The 16037-nt window shown below is 38.0% G+C and overlaps 1 protein-coding gene across 1 annotated transcript; it reads left to right on the forward strand.

The window, feature by feature from the left end:
• Positions 1-13212: 13212 nt before the first annotated feature.
• On the forward strand, positions 13213-15017 carry LOC134654287 (uncharacterized). The gene is made up of 2 exons (XM_063509754.1): positions 13213-13369; positions 14856-15017. Exons 1-2 carry the CDS (start codon positions 13223-13225, stop codon positions 15015-15017), a joined length of 309 nt encoding a protein of 102 aa, XP_063365824.1. The 5' UTR covers positions 13213-13222.
• Positions 15018-16037: the final 1020 nt, after the last annotated feature.

Below are 16037 nucleotides of genomic sequence, written 5' to 3' on the forward strand. Positions count from 1 at the left end.
TTGTATTGTTGGATAGTTGAGTTCCGCTTTATTAAGGGGTCTGCTCGTATATGCTACTGGTCGCATATTTGAATTACATAGTACTGACGCAATTGCGTTACCGGAAGCGTCTGTCTGTAATATGAATTCGTTATTTTCACTGAAATCCGGGTACTGTAAAATTGGTGGAGTAACTAATGCATTCTTAAGATGTGTAAACGCTTCCTCACACTCCTTGGACCATACGAAAGGTACATGTTTTCTACTTAAATAATTTAATGGTAATGTTATTTCTGCAAACTTGGGTATAAATTTTCGGTAATAATTACAAAACGCTACGAATCTTCTTACTTCCTCTGCGTTTGTGGGTACTGGGTAATTTTGTAGTATTTTTGTTTTCGCTGGGTCGGGTAAAATTCCTTCGGCAGAAACAACATGGCCAAGGTACAAAATATTTTTCTTAAGAAAGTCGCACTTTAAGGGATTAAGCTTCAAATTAACTTGTCTGAATCGCTGAAATACCTTGATTAAATTTTTGTTATGCATTTCCAGATTTCTACCAAATACAATGACGTCGTCACAATATACGAAGCATTTTTCGTAAGTTAATCCTGACAGTGCAACTGACATTACCCTTGAAAACGCATTCGCTGATATCTTTAAACCCATCGGGAGACGCTTCATATGATATTGCCCTGTACTAGTGTTGAATGCTGTGATTTTCCTACTTTCCGGCTCTAGGCTTACTTGGTAAAACCCTTGACTTAAATCTAGATGACTGAAGTAAACACTTCCTGACAGTGCGTCGAGAATTTCCGTAATATTCGGGAGGGGAAATTTGTCATCCTGTATAGTTTCATTAACTTTTCTAAAATCCACTACTAATCTCCATTTTTTATTACCTGTGCTATCCTCTTTTTTTGGAACTAATAATATAGGACTTGACCATTCACTATTGGATTTTTCAATAATATCTTCTTGCAACATTTTATTAATTTGTTTATTTATTTCTGGTTTTAATGATTCTGGAAGCCTGTATGGTTTGGTATATACAGGTTGAGTATTGGGTTTTAAAGTTATGGATTGAGTCATGATATTTGTTGTAGTTAATTTATCTCCTTCTAAATAAAATATATCTGAGAATTTTGCGCATATTATTTCTATTGATTTCCTTTCTTCTAACGATAAATGACTTAAATTTATAAGTGGTAATAATTGTTTCACCCTATTAACGTCCGGTTTAATTTTATTGTCCGCGAGTGTACACAATACAAAATTATCCAAAATATCCGTCTCTATGTCAAATACCGGTAATCGAATTTCTTTTTCACTTGTATTTAAAATTTGAACGGGGATTTTCCCATTTTTCGGTCTGACTATACCTCCTGCCAAAAATATATTTTCCATAAGGTGTTTATTTCTAACTACGTAATCGCATTGTTTATTCGTATGAAATGGTAGTAAATGCATTGATTCACTCCGCGCTGGAATTACTAAACAATCATAATCGCTACTCTTATGAATTGGTACCACACTCTCTCCCTCACTAGTAAACAAGGTTAAAGTATCGTTTTTATAGCTGATATCCGCAATGTAAGTTCTCATGAAATCTAAACCTATAATACCATCCTCTATAAATGGTAATTCGTCGAATAAGTGAAATTTATGTTCGAACACGTCCTGGTTCTCAAGCGTTATCATTATGTCAGCATAATTATTCGAGCGAAGCGGTCCACCTATGCCGTTAATTATAACAATGTCTTTGTTTACAATATCGGTCTCGGATATCACGTTTCGTTTTAATATAGATATACCTGCCCCCGTATCTAAAATTAAAGTTCGTTTCTTGTTGTTAATATAGATCGTAATGAAATCGTAACCGCCGTTATAAGCAAACACGTTAAAATCGAAAAAACTGGATCGATTCATTATTTTGTGAATGTTCCCTATTTACGTCGTTCGGCCTGGGGATTGCTGTTAAAATAGGTTTGCCTCGGCTGCCTCGGGAACCCCTATAATAGCCGTATCTCCCCCTAAAGTTTTGCGGATGTTGTAAACGAGGTTGTCGCACATACTGGTTGCCTCGATGAGCGAAGGATCCGCGGCCTGGCGCTGCACCTGGATACCTAATATCATAGCCTCGGTAGCCTCTGTTCGTGTAACCCTGATAAACGGGTCTGTGTCGGTTATAAAAATAGTTGGACTTACCTCTGCTTCCCACGGAGTTCAGAAATATGTTTTGCGATGGCTGCTGGGCCGATTCTTCGTCTTCGGCCGCTCGCACCGCGTCCTTGAGGCACTCGTAGTCCCGGGCTGAAATTATTGTTCCTAGCCTCCTATTTCGTAGGCCATCTGCAAATCGTTTAACCGCCATTTTCTCGTTTATAGGTCTCAAAATTTCGTAAGCGCTGTCATTGGAATCCGCTTGCGAAATCGTGAGATTTACAAACATTTCCTCGATTCTGTCACCGTATTCCTTTACCGACATTTCTTTCTGAGTGATATTGTTAAGCTGTGTTAAAATGGAACATGCCGATTTTTTTGTAAGCAGGTATTTTTTCATATCTGAAATTAAATCTGAAATCTTATCATAATTTTGTTTTAACTTAAGCTTTGCAGCTTTGTTGAGACGTGTTTTTAATACGAAAGAAATCAGCATTTTTTTACAACTATCATTTGTCAAACATGTTTCATACATTTCTACGCTTTCTATAATTTTTTCCGTAACTTCCTCCGTGCCATTCATTACGGGGATTAAAGTGGCTGCCGCTTTGATATCGAATTTATCCATTGTGGCTGTTTTACTAACAATTTCTTGATTCTCAAATGACAAGATTTTTTTTATATATTAAATTTATATTTTTTATAACTAAATCTAAAATATACGTACTTTCGACGACTATCTCACTATCTAATAAGCTAACAATATTTTCATAACTATCGTAAAGTGATTTTGCTCTATCTATTTTCTGTCGTACATAATCTTTTCGCTTTAACCGTTTATCAATACCTAACTTTCGTAGATTAACATGGATTAACTGTAACTCACTGTAAATGTCCTGTAACCGTTGCTCCATCTACGATTATTTTAAACTTCCGCTTCTCCTTCTGGTTGCTCCGCCTTCCTTTTCCATGACAATCTTCTTTGCAGACCTTGTAACACCTCCGATCTAATCTGGCGCCTAATCCATTTCTTCTGTTGCTCCTTATATTTTCTGAATAAATACACAATTACGGCTAATCCAATAACAGCCAAAATTGTACCCAGAAGCCAGTTATTGATGTGTATTTGTTCTGACTGGTCCGTAGTTGCTGCATTACTCCCGGCTGCATTTTGAGTGATGATCACCTCCTTTTCTTCTTGTTTTGAATATGACTTGCCCATATTTTATAAAATAAATTATCCACGACGTTTGAAAATGCACCACACGAATGAAAAGTTCATATAACACATAATTAATTTGAGTCCTGCACTTTTATATATCTGTTCATTTTTAGCACTTCCTTTTAATTACAATTAATGTCCTTGTAGCGAAGCGAAACGCGTTCGCGCGTCAATGGCAAGGTCGCCATGTGCTGTGTGGGGCAGGCGGGAACGGACTTGAGTGAAAACAACGTGTTAGGACTACGTCTCTTTAATGACTGTCTTACATGGAGTCGCGACTTATGCTTAAACTATATCTATACTTAACTTATTAGCTACATACCACTACACCTGAGTTATGCACGTTAATCGCTCTATTTTCTTTGTGCCAAGCTTTCGTGCCATGTTTTTCGTTCCTATGAAAAAAAAAACGAAATTGTGTGTGATGTAATTAATGCATGACCCCTAACGAAACTAGCACTTGGAATTAACTATGGTTACCAGTACGTAATACATTCCTGTAGACATACACAAGAGTTAAGGACTATAAAGGTTAATTTTCTTATTTAACCCTTATCCACGTGAAAAGGTCCTCCTTTTATTTAGAGAACAATGATAAAATCATTACTTACATGCCCACAAGCTGTTAACTATTGCCCACAGGAGAGAAATGTACAGTTCGCGCGAACACACTAGTTTTCTCTCTGTTTGACCCTGTATACTCTATATAAGTTGATGTACGTAATACATCAACTTATATAGAGTCTGTGCCGTCAGAAGAGTCGTGGAATACGTGGGGCCCAATACATTCCACGACTCTTCTCTTTCCGAACAGACTCTAAAAATATTTTCCTTAGGTAATGTCAATATTCAGAGCTATAACCGCGAAAATCGAAGTTCGCACATTGCGGGCATTTTTCTCTGTCACTCTAATTATGCCTTCAAAGAGAAAGATTCCCGCAATTAACGAATTTCGGTTTTTGCGGTAGCCTCTCAGAGAACATGACGACTACATTAGTATGGAGAAACAGCCGTCCACTATCCTAGCTCTTAACCGTTTCGATGCGGATGGCACGACAGGCGTGTCATATGACACGTACCTATCAATGTTTTTAACGTGTGGCATATGACACGATAGGCGTGCCATCCGCAACGAATAGGTACTGGCATCGCCGCCACACAGCCATATAAGGGTAACATTCCATTTCTGACCTCAGCTGCACTACTGGTACTGAACGCGTCGCTTTTACTGTCAATTTCCATAGTAAAATGAACAGTAGTGCAGCTGCGGTTGGAAATGGACTGTCACCTTAAGTGTTCGAAAAAGGAACACGCAACGAAATCCTTAAGGCGGATATCACACTGGCGCCGCATCGATGTGACAACCGGCTAAATTCGTTTGTTTGTGTGACGTGTCCACCAGGCGTTGCGGCGGATGAAGTGGCTGGCAATCAATGTTAAACAATTATATAGATTAAACGACGCAGATGGGACAGTCGAAATCAAATCCTCTAGCTGCCCACAAAACTTGCCAAGGCAAATGAGATTTTGATTTGCCATAATAAAGATTCAAAATCATGGCACGGAAAAACGTCCGTCATTTAATCATTGAATACCAATGTCAACGATTAATATTTAATATGCCCCCATGACGTCCGGAGATTATGAAAGAACATTTTAGACTCATAAATGGGTCCTGAATAATGGTTAGCAACGTTCAAGTTGCAGGACGTTCTCAAAATTTCCGAAATTTCTGGAAATTTTCATGAGAAAATTCTCATGCAAGTTTCCACTTGGAAAGTTCCTTCTCGTTCAGATTAGGGATTATTACTCAATGTTCTTAAAAACTGTTGACCACTGTTTGATTTACATTTAGGTGGGCCATTTTATTTAAAGTTGTCCGCTACACTTTTTTTTTGTGAATTATTTATGTTATGTCTACTCAGAATCACGAGCTTTTTCTATCCTAATAGGAGAAAAAAAATGTTCAAAGGTTTTTTTCCCATTCCGTTACCATTTTTCATAGACTTTGTATGGCGGTTACGGAATGGAAAGATGGAAAAATGTATGGAAATTTTGGGACACTTTTTTTCTCCTATTAGGACCAAAAGAGCTCATGATTCTGAGTAGAAATAACATAATAAATTCCAATTTTGAAAAAAAAGTGTAGGGGACCACTTTAAATAAAATGGCCCAGGTACTCGTACGTAGCTTATTGGCGTCTTATTCTGACACCGAAACGCCGAAACTAACTGCAAGAAAGTATGGCAATAAACGTGCAGAATAAAATACTGAGAACTTTCATGGGAACTTCGCAATTTTTGAAAAATCGTTTTGGCACATTGCTACCACCAACCTATTTTAGTTTGTTACATTATCCTTGGCCCATTTACCTTTGCCTCTGTATTAAATATCAGGTATCTACTGTATTTGTGCATTTAAATAAGGCCCAATGCGACCTTTAAAATTCAAACTCGAAGTATAAACATTTTGCGTATAGTCTAGCCATGGAGCGCAGTATCCTAGGTGTCAAATTGACTAACAGAAAGAAACTCCATCTTGCACTCCAAAATCTAAGTTGCTGACGTAGTCCACACAGCCGTTAAACTTAAATGGGATTGGGCAGGACATCTCCATTATGCCAAACCACTTGTGGGCGAGAAAACTACCGAATGGACACCAAACATAGTGCGGCGTCACCGCAGACTTCGAAAAAGATAGGCGAGGATTGGCGTGGACCGAGACGCGTGGAAGGAGAGGGACGCCTTTGCCCAGCAGTGGGACACCATAGGCTAACAAATAAATAAATAATAATATTTCATACCCGTGATACTCATATACGACGTTCATATCGTCTGTGATTTATTTACTAGTCTGTGGTCGAAACGCGAAATTAATTTGGGCAAAACAGAATCGGCACGTACGATCTCGCCGCTACATCAGCGAGTAATCTATCCAATATTGTATACTTGCTCCGAGTTGGTATTCTGTAAATGTTATCACGGGTTAAAAAAAACATTATGTAATATATTTTTCTAGCCTCGATTCATGACCGCATAGATGTCACTGGAATGCTACCTATCGGATGTCAATTAGAAGTTTTCTGCAGGTTTCGGCATAAATCGTTAATCAGCCGAAGGTTCGGTTTTGGCCAAACACTGCCGAACCTTTCAGCCGCGCCGAAACTTACAACCTCGTATTTATTACCGGATTGTATACGTCTAGTTTTCTTTAATTAAAAAGTGGATTCTGAATAGTTGTTCTTGATTAGAATAGGCGTAGTCCGTCACAGACTTAGCCATTTTTTTTTTTTATTTTAACACGTCTTTTACATGTATGTTGTTTGTATATTGTGGGTAAACTTACACACTAGCTTCTATGAAAATAATACAAATAATTCTTTTGTTAAAATAAAACACCTGTGCAAAATGTAGGCGCAACGCTTTTCATCAACTCTATCGGCGATACATCGCTCGATTGGAGCAGGCGCTTAGTTAGCCACGTTAGTCTTTGTATGTTTGCAGTCAGCATCAAAAGGAGTGGATCAGACTACGCGTCAAAAGTATCTACCATTCACAAACAGCTTATCGAAAAGAAATATATAATATCACTGTATAGAACAATAAAATTAGACTGTAAAGAAAAAGAGAGAGAGAGAGTGTGTAGAGATTTATCTTTATTTGGAAAAGTTATCCAGGTGGCAGATATTTTTGGCGTTATGTTTTATCCGCTACTATTGATAGTGTGAGTGTAACTTGTAACTTTAAAAATAAGTGGAAAGGCCTTTCTAATAAACAATAAGTAAAATGGGACGTCTGTTGTACCTATTATAAGTCACAACTTTTCTTGAAAAGGGACAAAGAATAGATTTCTTAGAAAACAGTTCTTTATACACAGACATTATGAGAAAATATTCTCAGAAACTGTACTTCAAAGCTTAAATCGTACTTATATTTACAATAACAATATGAATAAATCAAGTTGAGACGTTTCACAAAAAGATATGGGTATTTATTACTTTACCCAAACACTTAACGTATTCAGATTTCAAGAATTGTACCTATTATATTGATTTGATATGAATATCGATGTGTCTTGATCGCCTTTTTGTACTTGTGTGAGAGAGATACAAAGAGATTAGTCTCAAAACAATATCAAATTTACACTTGAATTCGCAAAACCATACTGTTTTCAGTTTTTTCAGAAACTTGTAGTTCTTACGTAACAGGAAATTCGATCGCTTAGTTTAACGATAATATTTTTGAAAACTGAACACGCCTCCAGTGTGTGAATATTAAACCAATTTTCACGTCTCAACCCCATGTTTACAATGGCCATTCAAGAATATGCCACTCTGTGGGCCTTATTTGAATCATCGGGCCTTATTTGAATGGGCCTTTACGCCAATCAAGGCACAATGCGCTCACAATGGTGCCCGTAACTCATACGAAAAGGTTTAGGAAAAATGCGAAAAAATATACAAGAGAAACTAAGGGGACAAGACTAGGCTTTATTCGGAAACATGCAATTTAATGCCATTATGCAACCAGGCCAATTTAATCATAATATAAATTCATTCAAAGTTGAAGCAAAGAAGAAGAAAGGAAGACCAAGGAGAGTACATGAATCAAATAAAGGAAAAACTTAACGTCTTGTCGTATCAGGCTGTCAAAGAGAAGCGAACTCGTATACGATTTTAGCTACATTGCGGACCAATGAGGTTACGTCAATTCAGCCGACCAATCAAAGTACGCAATGTAATCAAACTCGTATGCGAGTTCTCACCCCGTCTAAATAGGCCTTACTCTTAATATATGATGATGACGATAAATTCATAAAAATAAAAATACCTACGCGTCGCGACTTATTGCCTCCGCTGTATCTGTCTATTTCCAGAATGATTTGAATTACTTAACTGATAAATTTAGTGACAGTAGCAGTAATTCAATCAATTCAATTCATATTTATTTCAGATAACAATAGATCCATATTACATTCAAATTAAAAATTAAAATCACGAACACACTTAAGGTAATAAATTAAAATTAAAACCAAAACAATAATCCAATAAAAGTAAAATTAAATTAAATTAAATTAAAATAGATACATTAAATTACAACGCGGCGGCGGGTAATGCGGCGACGAATGTCACTAGTCTACCCTAGCAAAAAGAGTCTTGATTCCGTGTGAATTTTTCGTTACATAGCTAAAACGTATGAAAATTCAATAGAACAACTACCATTTTGCGTTAGCCCCTCTTCATCATCATTTTAGCCTTCAGTTGCCCACTGCTGAGCATAGGCCTCTCTTCGTGTACGCCACTTGTCCCGGCCCTGGGCTAGTCTCATCCAAAAGTGCCCCGCGATTTTTCGAACGTCATCCACCCAACGAGCCAACGGACGCCAGGCGCTTCTTTCATTCGAAAGCGGCCACCAATCTGTCAACATTTTGGTCCACCTGCCATTCTGCCTGGCAAGATGTCCTGTCTTAAACTTAAAGATATTAAACAGATAGACAGACATTCACATTTATTATATTATTTAAGTATGGATATGACAATAAAAACCCCATTTTCGTTAAAACTAGTAACCCGTATCCGAGTACTTCCTTACCAACTTATTTTACGGTTAACTATCCCGAAATAAAATATTACTTAACTTTAAATAAACGGTAGACCGCGACCGTAACCGCATATACTTATACAGGAGAAATTATTAGGGTCACTACATGAAATACTTACTATCTTACTCTATTTTAAAAACGTCCTATCTGCTGTAGCTGCGTCAATTATATACGACCTTGTTTAAATAACATGGTTACCTTTGCTACGACAACTATATGTTTGCAGACGAAATGGACGCCACTGTTAAACTTTTTGCTTGCTCGAAATTTATCTAGCTGCATATATAAGTTTGTAGCGGGCTCATGCTGTGTCTATGAATCTTCTGAGGGCCTACCGCGAACCACGTTCGACGTGTTGCCTCCCTGTCACACTTACGTACGAATTTACAAGTGCGACAGAGAGGCAACACGTCGAACGTGGTTCGCGGTAGGCCCTCTGGGTTATTATTTGATATTTTTAGGACTCGGATACGTAAAGATTTAGTGAAATCGTGTGAGCGATGGAGATTTGAAAGCTGATTTATACAAGGTGTTTTCATCCCTTAGTTACATTGTGCATGATGAAAATGTAGGTCATACTGAATAACTATTACAACTAAGGAAGTCGTGATAAAAAATATGGCTGACGCATAGATAACATCGACATTATTTTAATGTCGGATTAACGCGTGGAAGAAGAAGAAGAATTATGAATGATAATATTATTATTACCTACCTACTATTGTTCCTTAACAAACATCCCTCGGTACAGTCGCTACATATCTGGTAGAAACGCAGCCTTATTTCCCAAAAGGGATCTTCAAAATAGATTCAAACGACAACGAAACGCTTTGTCTCTCTATCACTCTTACATATTAGTGTGACAGAGACACAGAGCGTTTCTTTGTCGTACCTAGCGCAAACGATTGGCAACATGGCTAAGCACCCCGAGCACAGCTGAGATTTTAAAACTTTATTCTGCGTGGGTTATACGAGTTTTCATCGCCAGCGCCATCAGATGATGCCATTATTCTAATTTAAATTAGGTAATAATAATTTACAATAAGTATTTTAAATTCCATTAATCATAATGAACTCTAACGCCTTGACAATACAGGTGTGTTCAGATTAGGGTTTGCTCCCGGTACTGAGTTTGTATGGCAAGAACCGGGAATTCCCGGTTCTCGCCATACAAACTCAGTACCGGGAGCAAACCCTAGTTCAGATATTTGTGAGCATCGTGGTCGCTCCAATATATCTGATGGCGACGGTACATAGGTACGCTAATAATTACCTACAATCTACATGTTTCAAATTATTTCATTCACCCTGACTTAACTGTGGAAAACGGCGAATTGATAATTTTGAAATACGAGCAATGGATATTGGAAATCTAGTGGTATTGACCACTCATTTTCAATTCTATATTAAAATTTAAATACCATCGAAACTCTTAAATCGGCCCCCTGAAACCGATTAAATAGACGATGGACTGATGTTTCGTTTAAATTGTATTTCGGCACGTGTATTTTAATAGCTATAAAGCGAATTAAATGTCAATCACAATTTTGTTATAATGCTGTTATAATGGATGGAGAGTAATAAAATCATTATGGCCGCCATTTCATCACTCGAAATTAGATCGCAAGGACGACTAGCAATGGGAAAGTTGAAGTTATTTTTACTATTTCAATGCCTGTCTTTTTGTACAGCACAGGTATGTACATATTACCTAATGTTTTACAACGTAGGATACGTGTTTTATAATTTTTTATAGGCGTTTCGCACTTTTACACAAGAGTTTAATATTAAAAATAGTCCTGCGCGCCGACGCGTCCTCAGTCAGTGGTTTAACAAATATTTTTTTCCCTAACCCTTCGGGTGGCAGCACCTCCGGTTGAACTGTAAGAGAAATGGCGCGGCCATTTTTTTAAATATGCCTCTGCGTGGCATAGGCCGCGACGCGGACACTCCCCTAATTGGCGGCGGTCGCGAGAAGGTTCAGTCATAACAAGCCCGTAATTGGCAGAGACCGTCTCGCGGCCTCTGTGCGACGCTGCATTTCGCGCCTAAAATAAAACCGTTAAAACTATGCCTTGCTTGCTCACTCTTGCAAGATGCATTCGTCAATAAACAAGGATGGTATTCCCTAACGGTCGGATTCCCACGTAAAACAAAGTTTGTTAGAAATGTTTCCGCCCTCCCTTGCCCATTACGCGCCGACCGTCGAGCCGCGAACATTCAAACGGAATACGTGATAAAAAGTGAAATAAACTGTGTGAATCGTGTTAAATGTATTGTTTAGTCATAAAGACTGCTTTTTCTACAATCAATTGTTTTATTTCCTAATTATACGTATTTTTATACATGAAAGTTGAAAAATTTGCTAATATGAGATTAGAACAAGTCTAGCATAATTTACATAAATAGAATGGAACTCATTGGTATACAATCAAATAAGTAATTTTATGCTGAATTCAGTGATATATTAGTTTATATATATCATTCATACATTTTTTTTGGGAAATGGTAATATTTCTAACACGCGCCAAATTCGCGATGATCACCCGTAGAGGCCCCGCCACTTGACGTATATTTTTCCAAAATGGCCGCGCCACTCAACCCACCGTTCAATCTGAGGCGCCGCCATTCAACGACTTGTTATAGTCTGTCCGTCTCGCGGCCAACGCCACTTACCGTAGAGACCTCGAGGCGGACAATGCCACTCGAAGGGTTAATAACATAACATAACACAATACACACAATAGATATAAATAATTAATAGAAAACGCCTATCGAAACTGAAATATACTGTATGGAAATGATCACGCGATTTTTCATTGTACCTATCTGTCATTCCAGTACATTTTTAGGGTTCCGTACCTCAAAAGGAAAAAACGGAACCCTTATAGGATCACTCGTGTGTCTGTCTGTCCGTCTGTCACAGCCTATTTTCTCGGAAACTACTGGACCAATTAAATTGAAATTTGGTACCTACACATGTGTAAATTAGTGACTCAAAGATGGACATGTTAAAATACATAGGTTAGAAGTTATTTAAGGAAAATAGCCAAAAAATGGCCATTCCGAGTCACCTATTCGTGTTAAATTATGTTTGATCGCAAAAGTAAAATTCGCGAACTTGCTATGATCGTGTACTCGCGTTGTGTTAGGACTAGGGTACTTGTGTTAGAACTGTTGGTAACTCCAACACGAATATATGTCGTTCATGTAAACATAATAATAATAAAAAACATCACATTTCACCTTACCTGTGATTGCTTATCATCACTACATAGTATAAAACAAAGTGATTGCCTATCTGTCTGTACGTCTGTCTGTATGCTTAGATCTTTAAAACTACGCAACGGATTTAAATGCGGTTTTTTTTTTAATAGATAGAGTGATTCAAGAGGAATGTTTATGTATAATTTGTTAACCCGTGCGAAGCCGGGGCGGGTCGCTAGTTCAAATATATAATTGTAACCATATCAAGACGGCTTTTCGTTTCCTCGCCCCTCTATTACTGAACCAGCCACTCGACCCCTAATGAACAGGTATCTCATTTTGAATCTATGGTCTTTATTCTCCAGTCATATGACCTGTTGATGGAAAAGCCGACGGTGACTCACGTGGACCGGGAACAGTTCCCGTACTTCAACGTAACTTCCTCGCGATTAGTTCGCCGCAGCGCTGTCTACTACACCACTATCCATGTAGATGTGGCTGTGCCTTTGGACGATAATTACACAGTAAGTAAATACACTTACATCTTATACCCTTTTTTCTACTCGCCAATTTACTGGTTTTGAATATACGAGACGGGTCACTCACGTATTTTAAGTCGAAAACGCTCGACGTGGACTTAAAATACGTGAGTGACGTGAGTTTTGTTATTAAAATTACTGGTTTTGAATTACAATACTTTACACTATGGGCTCCCGACTCAACTATAACCACTTCTTACACAATGCTTTAGTCAACTGCAATGAATTAAACCTATCTTGTGTCGCCGCGGTTAAGAGGAAAAGACATCAACGCGCTACTATTTATTTAATGAAGTAATTGCGTTGATGTCTTTTATACTATCTCTTTGTCTAGTGAAATACTTACCCAATTTTGTTCAATTATTTAGGTTTTATAATAGAAAAAAGCATTATTTTAGTTAACTCGTACAAAAAGTATTGTATAAAATAGTGAAACAATCAAGCTTTTCAATCACGTTGAAAAGTTCTCTGTTATATCACGATTGTATAATACTATTTCTTTCAGGTCGATATGGTATTCTACGAGAACTTGAACAACCAGTTTCGAAGGAGCTTCATAGAGTTGCACTACAAGTGGTGCAGCTTCCTCTTCAAGGACCCTATCTTTGGAGCCGCTATTCGACGGCAGATCAGTTTTGACCGCTGCCCTGTCCCACCGGTATTGCACATAATTGATATACTTACTTTCAATCTGTACCGCCGTTATTGCACATATAGGTAATAATCGATTTACTTAAGGTACCAACTTTCAAGCTGTACCACCGTTATTGCACATCATAATCGATTTACTTAGGTACCAACTTTCAATCCGTACCACCGTTATTGCACATAATGGATTTACTTACTTTCAATCTGTACCACCGTTATTGCACATAATGGATTTACTTATTTTCAATCTGTACCACCGGTATTGAACATAATCGATTTACTTACTTTCAATCTGTACCACCGTTATTGAACATAATCGATTTACTTACTTTCAATCTGTACCACCGTTATTGCACTTAATGGATTTACTTACTTTCAATCTGTACCACCGGTATTTAACATAATCGCGCGATTTACTTACTTTTAATCTGTACCACCGTTATAGCACATAATCGCGCGATTTACTTACTTTCAATCTGTACCTCCGTTATTGCATATAATCGATTTACTTACTTTCCATGTGTACCACCATGTGCACGTGTAGCGTAATCGGCATGTTATGAAATCACAATTTTGTTTTAGCGACCGTTTAATACCTATCAACCTTCTGGCACAGAATAAGTAATAGTATTATCATACAGAACGGACACGCACCGCCCCGCCCCGATTCGGATTACCTCGCCCGCGACAGGCCGCGACATGAATGTGTGCGTAAGTCGCTCTACTGAGAGCATGTCAGGAATTCAGGATTCCGTCAGAAACTCAATGACGCGTGTACAGACTTGCCGCGCACACATATAAACGCAAATCATTTTTGATGTATGGCGTGTCCGCCCTGTGCTTCTGGTTATGTCATCTAAATTCTTAGATAATTGACGAACATGTCTTATGAAGCATCTAAGAGACATCTGCCAAATTACCTAGTCGTATACCTTCGCAAGTGTATGTAGCAGGCCAAAGTGTGCTATTTAAAGGCTATTATTTATCTTAATACTTACATACTTGTAGACTGTAAGGCGGGATTCCACCAGTGTGCGGCACTGGGCGGCACAAGCATTTTTGTACTGAATATGCTTGTGCCGCATAGTGCTGCACCCTAGTGGAATTCCGCCTGTAAACACAGTTGTGAATGTGTGCAGTTTTACATTTTATATTTATTAAACGCCGGAGATGGCGGGACTAGCTTGACTTCTTTGTCGGGGACTGGTGGGAGACTTCCGAGGATAGGGATACATGGAAGAATAAAAGGGAGGCCTTTGCCCAGCAGTGGGACAATATGGGCACATAATAAAAATAAAAAAGCGCCACAACATAGTATGTACCTACATAAAAAAGAATGGCATGCAGACATAAAATAAAACATTTGAACGCTAAAATAGGATGGTTTTCTGTGGGGACCTAACTCAATCTAAAGTTATTGGCGACACGTACGCCATCGTTTTCACACTAATTAAACACATCTTCATTTATACAGTTGTATCCGATGTCTGTTCCAGGCTACATACCATCTATACAACTTGACAGCAGCGGCTGAACATCTCCCACGCCTCCCGTTTTCAAAAGGTCGCATCTACGTGAACTTGAAAACTAAGTCAAATACCATCTTCAGTGGCTACTGCGAAATGGAGCTGAAGAAGAAGAAACCAATCAAACATTAAACTCAACCTTTTCTCTACCGTGAAAGTATAAAAATTTGCCCTTTAACATAACTTTGCCTTTGTTGAAAATAACTTAAAAGTAGTTACGGATACACTTTCTGAAGAATGTGAACATGAGTGAGTGTTAAAGAGCAAAGTTTTATACTATTATGATACTCTAATATGTTTGTAATTAATGTTCACCGAACATACAAACATGTCATATTGATATGTATATCGATATTATCGATACCTACCTACTCGTAAGAGTGTACAACAGTACAACAAACAAGAAATATGAACATGTAACTGTACCCTTTTCAAGCAAATAAATGATTTATGATTTTTCAGTCGCCGCCATTAATATTACAGCGCTCAAGGTTTTAAAAACAAGCAACAACGGTTGCACTCCGGGAGTGCCGACAGAAGTGAAAACTCACCTCACTATGTTACCGACGCCCGGTAACACGATACATACGTTTAGCGGAGGTATTCTATTTATTTATTATATACCATGACAACGTCAAATTATTTGAACATGGGTAAAGAGTCTTGAAAAGGAGTCCGCAACATAAATGTCAAAATAACATTGAGTTTTTCTTTATTGATTTAAATGCCATTTAAATTATGAGTGGCCACCTTACGGGGCTTACGGTCACGTGATCGCCTTACGCCCCTTACGGTCACGTGATCACCTTACGCTGTCTCGAGTTTATCATTTATTCCCCACCTCAAAAAGTGCCCAGCGCCGCTAAAGAAGTTTTCACGTAGTACTATTAGTTATTCTGTGTTTTCACTTCAAAAATGGTAAAATCACCTGCAATATACAGAAAAACGTACAAGCTAACTTAACGTTTAATGACAACTCGTAAACTAGCGACGGTGTGATGGGTATATAAGATCGTGTCATATATTTTTTGCGGCCTTCGTTGTGTAACATATTATTGCAGGTGACCGTACAAATATTTGTCCTTGAACTTGAACACCTTGGCCGCTCCAATATAATTATCTGAGACTGTACGCCTATGATTGAACTTTATA

The sequence above is a fragment of the Cydia amplana genome, chromosome 14 (assembly GCF_948474715.1).
Source record: "Cydia amplana chromosome 14, ilCydAmpl1.1, whole genome shotgun sequence".
Lineage (NCBI taxonomy): Eukaryota > Metazoa > Arthropoda > Insecta > Lepidoptera > Tortricidae > Cydia > Cydia amplana.

Coding starts and splice junctions, on each gene's coding strand:
- LOC134654287 (XM_063509754.1), top strand. CDS start 13,223: ATGGTATTCTACGAGAACTTGAACAACCAGTTTCGAAGGAGCTTCATA. Junction 13,370..14,855: donor ACCGCTGCCCTGTCCCACCG/GTATTGCACATA, acceptor TGTCTGTTCCAG/GCTACATACCATCTATACAA.